At 34.2% G+C, this 14,171-nt stretch overlaps 1 protein-coding gene across 7 annotated transcripts in view; it reads left to right on the forward strand.

Moving 5' to 3' along the window:
• The window catches only part of PTBP2 (polypyrimidine tract binding protein 2), a 48,573-nt gene that overhangs the window by 18,573 nt on the left and 15,829 nt on the right, over positions 1–14,171 (forward strand). For 4 of the 7 annotated variants that reach the window (XM_050307199.1, XM_050307202.1, XM_050307203.1 and 1 more), the window contains exons 4-7: positions 6,111–6,283; positions 6,657–6,800; positions 10,262–10,426; positions 10,503–10,613. In XM_050307199.1, the coding sequence (XP_050163156.1) occupies positions 6,111–6,283; positions 6,657–6,800; positions 10,262–10,426; positions 10,503–10,613 (593 nt within the window). Of the gene's footprint in view, positions 1–6,110; positions 6,284–6,656; positions 6,801–9,271; positions 9,287–10,261; positions 10,427–10,502; positions 10,614–14,171 lie in introns of all 7 variants that reach the window. The other 3 variants (XM_050307197.1, XM_050307198.1, XM_050307200.1) reach the window with 1 other exon arrangement.

The raw sequence follows: 14,171 nt of genomic DNA on the forward strand, positions 1-14,171 counted from the left end.
TGCCATTTTTTGATAGCACATTAAGCAAAACTGGTTATTAGTTCACATTAATGATGCCTAAACATAGATAATTCACTTCTGAAGTTTGTAAATTGATTACAGTTAATAATAATTGGAAAGATTTGAAGTACAGCACATGTGGTTGGAAAGTATAATAATTTAATAATATAATTTACATTTTTCTACAGATATGCATGTGGATGAGCTACATTTTAATGCTCTGAATGTCTGAACAATATAATCTTTTTGTAAATTAAGAAACAGAAAATAAAAGAACCTCGGAATGGGAGAAATTAAATGTGTCTATTATTATTAATTTAGGTAACTTCCGTCTGCATCACTATGCCATGGTAATTCATTCTTGTTCCACTTCAGCTGGATTTACTCTAGCTGTAGTATTTTTATATATTTTTAAGGGCTAAATTGAAGTGTATTAGTTTTAGACTGTGCAACATTGAACAGCCACTATATCATATTGTAGGTGTGTTATCATAGTTACACAGAAAACACAGTGCTCAGTGGATTTTGAGACAGAGGTGCAGCTATGTGCAGATATGCCAGATCAAAGCTGTGTAGGTACATTTTTTAATTATTTTGCCTTGTTTATTTCTTTAAGCTCATATTCTTGTTAACCAATATTCTTCATACTAGAAGATAGTTTTATGTTGATTGGTCAAGATTTTAATTTGCAAATGGCCCATGTCCATGGTCAACAACAAAAAACCCCTCTAATCAAACAAGCGTAATTAACACTGAACATGTAATCTTTAATTTTATCATTAACAAATGCAAACTTAAGACAATTTCATATTCTATATGTCTCTACCTTATTTTTGAGCATAGTATCTCCTTTTTTGTTCTTTCAAGCATTTTAAATTCCAGATTTTGTCTTTAGTTTGAGCTTTTTGAGATTTGTGTACTAAAACAAAGATCCTATTTTTTTTAGTTTTGGGAACCTGTTGGCACTTGTGGAGAAGTTTGTTACTGGATCAGACAACAGGTCTCCTTTTCCTACATTTTATCAGTTACATCAGGGCCAGGCACATTTATTGAAGGAAAGTACCTTCCAGAAATGAAACCACATGGTCTCTGTTATACCCTCTCAATTTATAATTATCTACAGTTTCAATAGCTGGTTGTTTGAGACAGGTTATTGTGTTTGGTAGCCAGTGAAACATTTATTATTTCTGTCTGTTCATAACCCACAACTGTAAACTAGATATCTTCATAATTCTGTTGCCTTTCTCTTAGTCACTTATTTCCTGTCGTGGTATGTGTTCTACTTGTGATAACATTAAATTTCATATATTTAACCAAGGTGAAACGAAAAGTACTTCCTACATTAGCAACAGCAATGAATACTGCTGTTAGTAAGCTTCTAGTCTTTAGTACGTACAAACTGATTGTACTGGACAACAAAATGAGTGTTCCAGGAAGGCCTAAAATAAAGCACCTAAAACAAAGATCTCAGAACTCTTAGGTGTTATTTGTATATTTCTCAAAAAATAAATGTGTGCAGAGAAACTCCTCTAGGATGAAATTCTATGAAAAATATTTTTTTAAAAATAGTTATCATCAGGAAGTAAACTGTTCAGTCTTTGCTAGCAGTTATGCTGAATCTGAAGATCAGTTTTTCTGGAAAAACTGCTTAGGTGCATTGAAACTTCATAGCTTGAATGAATGACTTGGACTTAAAATATACCTTGTGTATATTGCAGTTCATTCTGTTGCTTTTTTGTATAGGTTCCTATTTCTGTGTTTAATAAAACAGGAGTTTCTAACTGAAAATGCCAGGACCCAAGTTGCTCAGATCGTAGCCATTTATAGGCTTTGTCAGCTCCTAAGCATTCCATTCCAACGAGCTGATTTATGCTGAATTGAAAGAACTGTTTTCGGCAGGGATGTGGCTTATATATCAATTATATTTAAACTGTAGTATCCTATTTATATGGGAGAATAATGCTTTGAATGGCATTAGTAGAGATAAGATTTTGTGTAGAAGTAGACACCTGATGTCGCCTGAAAACTGCACTTTTCTTCTTCTTGGTAGAGAGTTGAAGAGGACTTGATCAGCACAAAGGTTGTTACAGAACATGAGGGGGTTTTGGTAGTCTGAATTATAACCATCCCTGAAGGTATTTAAAAGATATGTAGATATGGTGCTTGAGGACATGGTTCAGTACAACTTGACAGTGCAGGATTATTGGTTGGACTCGATCTTAAAGGTCTTCTCTAACTGAAATGTTTCTATGGTTCAGGGTTATGGTTCTGATTTTTGGATTTTTCTTTTTTATAACTATATATTTAAGGCTGTAACTTGATTAGTAAATGAACTAATACTAACACTGCGTTTTAGCCATTCCCACTGTGATTTTTTTAAAACTTTTTTCTCCCAAATATTGCAGCATGGTGCTTTTCAGTGCATCTTTATATTTGTTGAAGTGTTAGCACAAGGTGTTTGAATTGCATCAGGGTATTCAAGTCTGATGAAAGCCAAACTACATGATGAAATAACTACTTGCCGATAAGCTTCCAGTGTAATAGCACTTTCTTAGCTGTAGTTATTAGTCACCTTGTGAGGTTTCCTCTGACAACATCCCTTGACCTCCCCATAGTTTTCAGCAATTTTGTTTTAACTGCTGTATAGGGAAGAGTCTTCCAGGTTGCTTGCTTAGCCATAGACTCCATTTCTACCAAAAGACCATGTTATTCCTCGAGTACCTTGTTCCTCTTGACTTAACCTTTTAACCTTTATGTACACTGATTATGCCAATACAACTGTTAGAGGAATTAAACTGTTGTTTTAACAGTAGTTGAATTCACCTTTCAGTGGCTCTGAACGAGTTGTGTTCCCATGTTAGAAATGTGGTTTTCTATTCACAAGTGCATTTTAATGATGTGTCTTCAGCTGAGAAGTACCATTTATAATGATAAATAAGAGACTACAGTTAAGGAGAAAGGTTTCATACATTGCCAGAAACTCTCAATAACTCTTCCAAAAGCTAAATTTAGTTTGTTCCAGGAATGTTTGGAAAAATTCACTTGTGTACGTACATGCATATTTAGTATATGACACACACTTTATTACTGCCATTACTGAAACAGTACATTAGTGTTAGGCTATGCTGAATGAATAATCTAAAGTAGAAGTAGTACATGCTCTCTTTGCTTTCAACAACCGATGTGTTAATTTCTTCTGGCTTCCAAAATCCGCTGTTGAATTTGGCATAAATTTTACTTTAAGATGGTGGGCTTCTTTTTTTTCCCTGCATGTTACCAGTTCAGCTTTCATTGTACAAGATACACTCTCCTGCCAAAAAGTAATAACCAGCTTTTGTCATGGTTACTTGCCCAACTGCTAAAAACTTTCTTTGGGCAATTACACAGCATGGAGAATGCTTGTTGCCAGTCCCCCCATCGTTTCCCTTCCACACTCCATTTATCTCATTGCCGTACATTCCTTAGTGCCTAATTCTGTATCTTTTTGTGAGTACTACTTTAATATATTTATGTGCTTTTTCACATAGACACTTTTGCACAGGCACTTATCTACATGGATTTTTTTACAGTAAGTAAAAAAAGTTTAAAGAATAGTTTAGTAGATGTTTAAGACAGTTGAAAAGATAAATTGTGTAAGATTTGTATACATGAGTTAAATCTGTTAACTGCTCTTTAGGAGAAGATTTATATTTAGTGCAAAAAGTATTTATTTTAAACTTTAAACCTACTGCTACAAAAGTTGAATAACTATAAAATGCCAATATTAGATAGCAATGCTAATAGATGGAAAATCAGTCAATTTGGATAATAAAATAATAATTAAATCATTGTGTTAAATGATTCTTAAAGGAACATTTTTTTCATATACGTATATATGTGTGCTTATATATTAGCCAGTGATACTTCTACTAAAAATGCTGGGACTTCCTAAAACCTAATTCAAATAAAAGCTTTTGTTTAAAAAATAATTCGTGGAATTATTCTTGCTGTGGAAAAGTTAATATGTCAAAGTTGTATGTTGAAAACCACACAAAAGACAAAACAGCTCTCTAAGCAGTGATCTGAACATTCATGGTGTGTATTTTTCTGATGGTGTAATAAAACCAGAAGTTTTTTAATCAGTTTCAGAAAATGCTTTAATTTAAAAAACTTTATTTTCATTTTCTCGGTTTTTATTGTTAATGTTTCATATTTAATTTTTGAAACTCATGAGTTGAAATTATTCAAAAAGCTAAAACATGAAGGGCATTGGACATGCAGTTTTAGTATCACTATAATTCTTTTACTCTTTGCAAGTCTGTTGGTAGTGCATTGTCTGGCCTATCAATACTTCACCTTGTTTCTTTTTTTTTTTTTTTTTTTTTTTTAACTAGAAATTTAAATTGATAACTAGGGAGGATTATTGCACGATGAGCCTCAGGTGAAAAGTAAAAGTAATTTTCACAAACTTTGTCTACCTGTCCCTTTGAAATAAAGTGTTATATTGTATAATTTGGAAGAGTTAAAATCTGGCTGCCTGGAAGCTCAATCTCACCACGTTTCCCAAAATGATACTTTAGAACCTTGTGCAGACTAAGGATAGACTTGACATCCTAGTTCAATGTGTATTTTTGAAATTTTACTCTTCTGTGTTCCATCGAGATTTGTCTTTCTGTGCAGCAGACCAAAACAAAATACATACTTGTTGCATGGATTTGACCCCTTCTAGCACTGTCAGTTGGAGATACCAGTAGCTGAATTTCAACCAGTTTAAAATGTCACTAGGGTTTTTTGTTGTTGTTGTTTTGGTGTGGGGTTTTTGTTTGTTTGTTTTTGAGTTTTTGTTTCTTTGCTTGTTTTTTTCTGCTGTAGTAAGTTGGAAAATGCTTAATGTTCTACAGTGCAAGAACTTTTTAAAAAGCTTAGTTGTGGAAAATTTTTTTTGACGGGGAAGGAGGCAGTGATAAAGAGTGGGAGTATTTAAGTAAAGCATGACCTCACCTTGAAGACATAATATTTTTAACTAAGAAAGTATCTTGACTTTTATATTTAGATAAATCTAAATATATTACATTTTTTATATCCAAAAGTAGAGGAAAGGAAGTCTTAGCACTTACTTTGCTCATATCTAAATGTGGCTTATTAATTCATTAATATCTGTATATCTTATGACACTGTTCTTCTTTACCTTGACTCTCAGATGCTTACTCCACTAGCATGTTTTTAACCAGAGTACATAATTTTTTCTGGCCTGCATTCAGACTTCTTCCATCCAACTGACTAGCTATGTATTAGATATGTTCAAGAAAAAGGAACTCGGGGTGGAATTTTGCTGGAATTCTATGCAAGAATTCTGGGCAATATTCCAAATAGTGTCTTTCTGGTGCTTTGTACACTGGTATTACTGCTGCCCTGATTCTGGTAGAAAAATCTTGTCTAACTCTTTCTCCACTCCCCCATTTGTGTTGGCAGCATCGTGTTCATTGGTTTTTCTTTTTCTATGAGTAAGCTAGTAGTCTTAATGGGCATTTTTCTAGTTTGTCCTTAAATTGTGGATTTCATCAGTTTTTTGCGATGTCAGTCGTCTGGGTCATCACCTTTCTTCAGTGTTATCCTTCCCAGTGTTAATAATGGCTTACTGTCTTGCTTTGATACTCTTCTACTTTTTCTATCCAGTTCCTTAGTGCAAGCATTCTTAAAAAAACTTTACTTTAGCATGTCTTCTATCAACTATTCACCACCATTTTTTGTCTTTCAAATAATTTTGGGTAATCACTGTTTTGTTTTTTTTTTAATGTACTTTAAAGTATTTATGTGAGCCCTTTTGAGTCACAATTAATGTTCTTACATGGTACTGTATGAATTGCTTCAGTGAAAGTGAGGGTTTTACTGTGGTTTTTATCTTATCTGGAAAATGAGTTATTACAGAGGGCTAAGTTAGTCTCACACAGACCACCTTTCATGAAACTAATGTTTATCTCTACAGAATTTGTTCTGAACCCTTGAATTTTACTTAGACCAAATAAAGAGATGGCTTACTTATAATTTCATGTTCATAATTAAAAGCATTTTTAATAAAGAACTAAAAATATCAGTAAACTTTTCAAATACAGTCTGAATATGTCTTTCAGCTAATGGTAATGACAACAAGAAATTCAAAGGTGATGATAAAATGGATGGGACTCCTTCTCGTGTTCTTCATATCAGGAAATTGCCTGGGGAAGTGACAGAAACAGAAGTTATTGCTTTAGGTTTACCCTTTGGTAAAGTAACCAACATCCTGATGCTGAAAGGAAAAAATCAGGTAATTTGTTGCTTTCTGTCTTTTAATAAGTCTGATTTCAAAATGTATTGTTAAAATGCTGTTGAAATAAGTCATATAACAGTAAGCATTAAAGAAAAAAATGAGCTTTTGTTCCTTTCAGTTTTTTAATGAATTTACACCACCTTTTAGTAAATTTTGGGGGGAACAAGGGAAGGGTTGGCAGCTACGTAAAGCAAAAGGTTAGCTGTAAGATAAGTACTTATTCCTGGGTCTTCACAAATTAAGTTTTGGAAATCAAGTAGCTTAGCAAATAACATTGGTATATATGTGTTACCAAACTCTGGTTTTTTATGTGCTGCTAATATGAAGATTATCTGCTTTGTAAATACTGAAAGAACTGTTTTAATTACAGGCATTTTTGGAACTTGCTACAGAAGAGGCAGCTATCACTATGGTTAATTACTACTCTGCTGTGACACCTCATCTTCGTAACCAACCTATTTATATCCAGTATTCCAATCATAAAGAATTAAAGACTGATAACACACTTAACCAGGTACATTCACTGTTCAGTAGTATTACAAATGCACACAGTAGAGGATGAGGCATGGCATGTGTTCTTGGCTCATGTGGCGTATGTTTAAATCATTTGGGTTTGCTCACATTCTAACACTACTGTAGTCTTACCTGTGATCATTCCATTTTGTGACACTGAAGGGGTTTTGCTTTCTCTGTGATCTTTCCATTATGATGAATTTTCTTAATTTTTCCTTGAAGTATAAAGATTCTGAGGTGTGTTTTACCTTTAAATCACTTTAGAGTTATTGCCTTAGTTTAGAGACTGTAGGATAATAAAATTAACTTTCTAGTTCTGACATCTGAGATTCAAATGCTGATTTGAATTTCTCCAGTGGTGATGGCTAATGCCATTGCCTACGTTCCAGTGCTCTGGATCACTCCAGTAGCACTGGTAACCTCAGCTTATGTGATCTGCTGCCCCAGAGGAAGAATACCATAATGATTGCTCTAGAGACAGATGTACTTAATAACAAAAAAGTATTTTACTCTTACCTCTACAGGACCGATTTCACAGTAAATATAGATACATATGTCTGGTTTTAGTAGAACATGAGAATTAGAAAAAGTAACATAGTGACCATTTTGTACAAACTATAGAGGGATAAAAGGCACTCAACTTACCACAAATCAGATGGTTATTTTAAGATTAATTTTTTGTGTTGGCTTTTGATGATACAAAACCAATGTAAGTGCCAAGTTACAGTTTCTGTTAATTGTGTTTCCTCTTAGGACACATAAAAAGTAAAGTTATAGCTGTTGCCTTGAAAACAATTTCAGGGTAATCTGTTGAAAGACTTTTTGTTTCAGATCAAGTATAGTGTTGATTTTCCTGTTGATCTTTGTAAACATTCCTGTTCCTTAGAATCTTTTGATTATCTGCTAAAAGTGCTTTTTAAAAATTGAGAATCCTCACCTCAGCAACTGTCAGTTACAAAGAAAAATAAATACCCTCATTTACTTTTGAAAAAGTAGAGTAGAGGATGAATTCTGGCTGCACATGCAGTGGATGGACATATTCCCTAAGCAATGTTCTCTTACACTGTCCTCTGCCTTCTCTCCTGATACTGGTTTTGTGCTTCACATATTCACCTTTCCAGCCTATAGGATGTGCTGACTTTTCAGCAGCTTTTATGCCACCATACATACCAATACCCAGTCTTAACATATATTCTAAGTCTTTGGGAACTTAAAACTAAGTTTAATTTAGAACTAAATTATGTAAATGGGTACTTGGCAGTAAGTGTTCTAGTATCTCACAAGGCAGTCTGTAATGTATAAGATGGATATGTATTTGAAGGCTTTCTCATCAACTCAGATTCATTTTAAAATTGTCTTTTTCTGGATGTTCAAGCAGGGTTGAAGAAGACCGAATGTTAGTATGTGTAACTGGAAAGATAGGATAAAAAAAATAGAGAAAGGTGCAAGTATCTTATTTATAAAGAGGATAGAAAAAACCTTGTTTAACCAAGGGATACTTTAAACAGCCAGGCCTTGGCTGGAAAGGTTCCATTAAGCTGTGCTATTCTAAATTTCTTGGTAATAGTAGCTTTGGAGATTATTTTTACTTATATGCTCAGAATAAGTTGCTTCTGAATAAACAGATTCAAAAGGGACCATTGAAATTTTCATTTCAGTTTGTAATTCTATAAAAATCCTTTTCCTGTGAGACATCAAAACACCAAGAGGAATATTTAAACTCAGATATAAAACAAATACCTTTTACTTTATTTTGTGCAGTTTCTAGACTCAGGAGAATTGAGAATAGAATGACCATTGTAACTGTAGATCTCTTTAATCGTCCTTCTGTCAAAAATGCATGGGTTTAGTCCTGCATAGACATTGCAACATTTAGAAATAAATACTATACTTTAAATGGTATATCTAATCTTTTAAAATTACATTAAATTTTGCAAAAATAAAGAAAAGCTTTACATACTCCTTGTATGTCTTCAAATAGGCTATTTATATATTATGTTATTTTTGTTGTTATTTTTAACTTGTTTGACAAAATACTCATAATTTACCACTGTTAAGTCCTCTATTCCTTCATATATTCACATTGATTTTAGTGGAATGAAATGTGGTGTATAAGCATAGGTAGTGCTAACAAGGGTCTTATGTTAAAATGCACTTCACAAGCTTTAGTTCCATGGGTTATACAGTCTAAACTTTTCTAGTCATTTTAAGAGTGTGTTTTATTTCATATATGTTTCTGTGCTTATAGAAAGAGTAGGAAGTAATTATGCAACTCAGCCAACTATCTGGGCAGCTTGAAAGTTGTGTGTTTCATACATTAGGGCAAAGAAGTGTTGTTATCAAAAGATGTTTTCACAGAGTGACAGTAATTAATGTTAAATGTAGAGGTAAAGTTTGTTTTCCCAACTGGTGTTCACTAGGTCTTCTTTTTTTCCTTTCCCCCCACTTTCCTTATTCATTGATTCGTTTCAGTATGAGGAGTATCATGTAAGTTGTGAGACATGAAATTGTGTAGTAGCTCTAATACCTTTAAAATATGCAGTATGCGTTAATATGGTGGTTATTATTTTTACCTGGCATGCTCACTTGTCTCTCGTTTTGTATTGTTTTGCTTCATAAGGCTACTGTAATGAAAGTATTAAATGGAATCCTTTTCTCTGCACTTTTTCTTTCTCAGAAAAAGACATCTAATCTTTCTGATACTGTCAGCTTTGGCAGTGGAAGTAGTTACATAGATGTGTGTTCTTGTGATATCATCCCGTGGTTACCTTTGAATTTCTGAAATCCTGCTTGTGTTTAAAAACCAAAAAATCCCGACACGTGGAGAGGATTTTGTTTTTCTTTTTACAAAAGAGGGTGGATAACAGACACCAGTTTGTTTACCTCTTGGATACCTACTTTCTGACATTTGTCAGTCTTGTGTATTATTTCATTGTGTTAACACTGAGAAGTTTGGAAGTGTTAGTTTAGCATTTTCCCTTTCTATCAGAGCCTTCTACATAATTAAGATGGCAGTAGAGTGTTAACTGTGATAAAGTCTTTTGAAAAATAAGATACTTCTGGTTTCTGTAGGATTTGGGTTTTTTGTTTGTTGGTTTGTGGGTTTATTTGGTTTTATTTCCTTTAAAGGAAAGAGTCTTGAAACCTACAAAATCCTCACTTCCTTTATCCTTACTAGTAGAACAATAAGCTTGCTACTAGAAAGATTGATATTGGTGCCATTTGAAGCCCCTCCTTCCTGTGACATAAGGATTAATGGGTGTTTTCATTTTCGTTGTCTCTTCTCACAGAGTCAGACTGCATTGCACTTACGTTGTGTTATGTCTGTAGCTCTGAGTTTTAAATCAGTGGAGTATTTTATGTTTCTGGAGTTAACTATATTAATATTACTAATTAACTTCAAGCTATTATCTTGAAATATTAAGAAAATCTCTCTTCTGTCATTTTTTTTTTTTTTTAAAGCGGGCCCAAGCTGTTCTTCAGGCAGTGACGGCTGTGCAGGCAACAAACGCTCCCATTAGTGGGACCACTGTTAGTGAGAGTGCAGTGACTCCAGCGCAGAGTCCAGTACTTAGAATAATTATTGACAATATGTACTATCCAGTAACCCTGGATGTTCTTCATCAGGTAAGTCAAATTTCATTTTAACTTAAGCTATGATTGGGAGGAACACACGTGTAAAACTTTATGATGTTTTTGGCAGATATTCTCTAAATTTGGTGCTGTATTGAAGATAATCACATTCACAAAGAATAACCAGTTTCAAGCTTTACTGCAGTTTGGTGATCCAGTAAATGCACAGCAAGCAAAACAAGTAAGTATAGTTCTCTTTTAAGTCTGGAGATATTCCTGTACTCTAAACATTTGTAAAATGTTAATCTAACAGAGTAACAATGTGTCATACACCTCCACCACATCCGTCAATTTTTTGAGGTTAAAAAATAATTGGGAGTTACTGTATCATGTTGTTACATTGTGTGAAATCAATGTTTTCACACAATAGTTTATTTACAGATACTATGTCAAAAGTATTTTATACATCTGTATGAACAAATAATAAGACTGCACAGAGATGAAATAACATGCAGGACTACAGTTGTGGAAAAAAAATATCAACCGGAAGTAAAAATGTGGGATTTAGCTGATGATGCATAATTCATTCACTCTAAGCAGCAAATTTAGTAACCCCATTGGGTTGTTGTTGGTAGATACCTCTCCTAAGCATCAAAACAAAACTATGCTTTGTGGATTAGTTACAGGTTTGTGAAAGTATTTATTGTATCCTAAAAAAATAATCTAGACTCCATTATAACCGTAAATACCCAGAAGAGTGAGTGCAGTTTTGACTGTGACCAAACTGTGAAGAAACTTTGCAGCAGTGATGGATGAGCAGGATCGTGCTTTTGTTTTATTGGAAACTCTCCTATCCTGGGTAGGAGAGGGGAGAAACAAGTAACTGGTTTTATTCATTATGGCAGGAGAGAGCCTATGGATAAATTATGACAAAGATCAACAGCATGTCATCTAGACCAGATGTTTTTAATTAATTGAATGGGATATGTTCACATTTGTGGCAATAGGAAAGTCAAACCAAAGGCAAAGGGTAGATTTTTATTATTGTTATCATTTTCAAGAGATAAATGGAATTAATTTATATTTTCAAACCTTCACATGCAGTCTGGGTTTGAGGAAGGCTGATTAAAATCGATGTGCTGGTTAAGTGTTGCTTGGCAGCATAGAAAGTGCTTATTGCCCTTAGATGACGGAATAGCTGAGAACTTCACAAAAGTGAAAAGCTCACACCTCAGGCTAAGTTGGCAATTAATATCTCTTAGTAGAGGAAAGGCAAAAATGGACTTAATTTTCTGTTGTAAAGAATAAGGACTATATTGAAATAAAGACTTCATTAAGTGGTGGAGGATGGTAATTTTTGTCCATATCCCCAAATGAAATACTGGGCATTGAGTAAAAAACTGGTGAGGTGGTCAGGACGGGGAGTCCCAAAAAATGAGATGTTTTCAAAAAAAGGAGTGTAAGTTTTCATGCTATTGAGGAAAACAAAGAGAAGAAGAGAGAAGAGACAAGATGATTTGCAGCTTGATTATGGTGATCTATTTTAGTATAATCTACTCCTGAAAAGCAGTCTGAAAATGCTTGTAGATCTGGAGCACAATTAGGGATGTCCTTTTCAGAATTGAAGTATTATCAGGTATTAGATTATGCCTCAGAGTAGAGGGAGATGCAAATATGTCACCGTGCTACGTAAGAATTTGTATGGGTGGGATACACCTTGCAGGTTTTAAGTAGGTTTAGAATAGTAACACAAAAGTTGGATGTTGACCTGTAAATGCTACAGAATTCAGTTCTAGACATTTGGATTCATATTTGAAATATTCAAGAAACAGTTGACTGCTAAATATGTTTGTTGCAGAAGGTTGTAATTCAGTTTTGGCTCACATTTGGAAAGCTAGTTTTCAGTAGTAGATGTTATTGCTGCTTTTAAAATGCATTTTTGATGCAAGATCATAAATCTTTTGACTTCATTTTTTGAGTCTTAAATATATTATCAGAAGACTTAATGGAAACATTGCATCTGTGGAATGGACTATAGTGATTTGAAAATTATCAGTGTAATTCTAGGACTATATTATAAAGAAGTGACAAATAACTAAAGTATGAGGTATGTAAAAGTATGAAAGGAGCCTAAGAATCTCTTGCCGTTGTTGACTTCTGATAAACTGATACTAGCTTGTGGGATACTGTATTGGTCATAATTAAAAAAGAAAAAGCATGTATTTGTTTCTCCAGTTTTGCATGTTTTGATTAGGGTACCTGTTTACTAGTGGTAGCTCATGTGTGAATGACTAAACTTCATTGAATAAGTGACTGCTGCATGTACAGTTGTTGTCAGAGTGATCTTCGAGCCTTAGTGACACAAATTGAAATGGTCTTGGGTTTATAGTTTCGTATTTTAACCAATCTATACATAAATAGACAAAATGCTAAGAGTGATACCAACTGCAATTATTGAAGGATGTTAAATTTGAAGGAAGGCTTGATTTCCCCACTGCCCTCACCCTAGAGTAAAATAAATACAGTTCTGATGGTTGAGCTACTGTGATAAAATGTGAAGTGCCACCGGAACAAAAATACCTGGAGCAAAGAAGCAGTCAGAGGATAGGACTTCAGTCTAAATACATCTGGAAATACAGTTAAAAGTAAGAGAATATGGCAGCTACACCTAAGTTGCATGGAGTTCAAAATTAAAAGCATGGTATAAGAGTTAAAAAGTTTTCAATTTGTTTTCCATCCATTTTGACTGTAGAAGATAATGGGGAAATTTAATTTTCCACTGGCACTCTTCACAGGAAATCAGAATGTGGCCTTAATAGAAATTGAAGACTTATTAAGGAAGTTAAAGAGCAATTTGAAAAACTCAAGTGATGTAAGTACCAAGGAGAGATGCTATGCATTTGAAGGTTCTGAGAAGTTAGTGACACTGACAAGAATGTACAATACAAAACTTCCAGCCCTGTGGGATGTCTTTTGCTATTTGAATGAGCAACTAGTGAAAAATTGCATTCCTGCTCCACTTGTTTTGTGAGAAACTCATTTCCTGTAAGAGTAGATAGTGACCACACTGATACATGTTTCATCATCACCCTCAGATTGGATCATTATAGGTTCGTTACACTGGCAAGTAAGGGTCAAGACTGCGAACTTCAGGTATAATGCAGCAGTGTAGCCAGGGGTAACTCATACTGTGCAACAGTAGAGCACACTGAGCTGCTGTTTCTCCTAGAGAAGAAGGTTTTGTCCTGGAGATGTCTGTATGTGTAAGGAGATATTGTAGCATTAAAAATAGCTCATTTTAATTGTAAGTGGTGAGTAGTCCCAGGATAAGCATCAAACTTAAATATTTGAATACCAGTAGTCTGATATACCATGGAAAGATTAGAGTGCTGGCATTTGTCTGAAAAGCTGGCTAATTCAGAGTGATACCATTGTGTAAATGTACTAAGAGTATTCTTGCCAAATCATGGATATTAACAGTTATTAATGCCTCGACTGTAGATGATTAACTGTGACTCGTACATAGTGCATGAGAGTTGTCTTGACCCAACACAGGTTAAAAATATTGCTTGTCTAATAGAGAGTTTCTGTTACAGTTGGCCAGTTGAACCTTACTTGGCCCGTAGGTGATTGAGTACCTGTGCAGAGATTCCAGTGAGATTTGACTGTATGTTCAAGATGTCATCTTTCCAGTTATTTTGATTTACAACTTCAGGGTAGCTCTGCACTGTAACAATCTGCAAAAGAGCTCTGATAGGCTACATTGCCCTAAAATCTGTAATAGGAACTTCAGGTAGTC

The sequence above is a fragment of the Myiozetetes cayanensis genome, unplaced genomic scaffold (genome assembly GCF_022539395.1).
Source record: "Myiozetetes cayanensis isolate MyiCay16 unplaced genomic scaffold, myiCay2020 scf12, whole genome shotgun sequence".
Classification (NCBI taxonomy): Eukaryota; Metazoa; Chordata; class Aves; order Passeriformes; family Tyrannidae; genus Myiozetetes; species Myiozetetes cayanensis.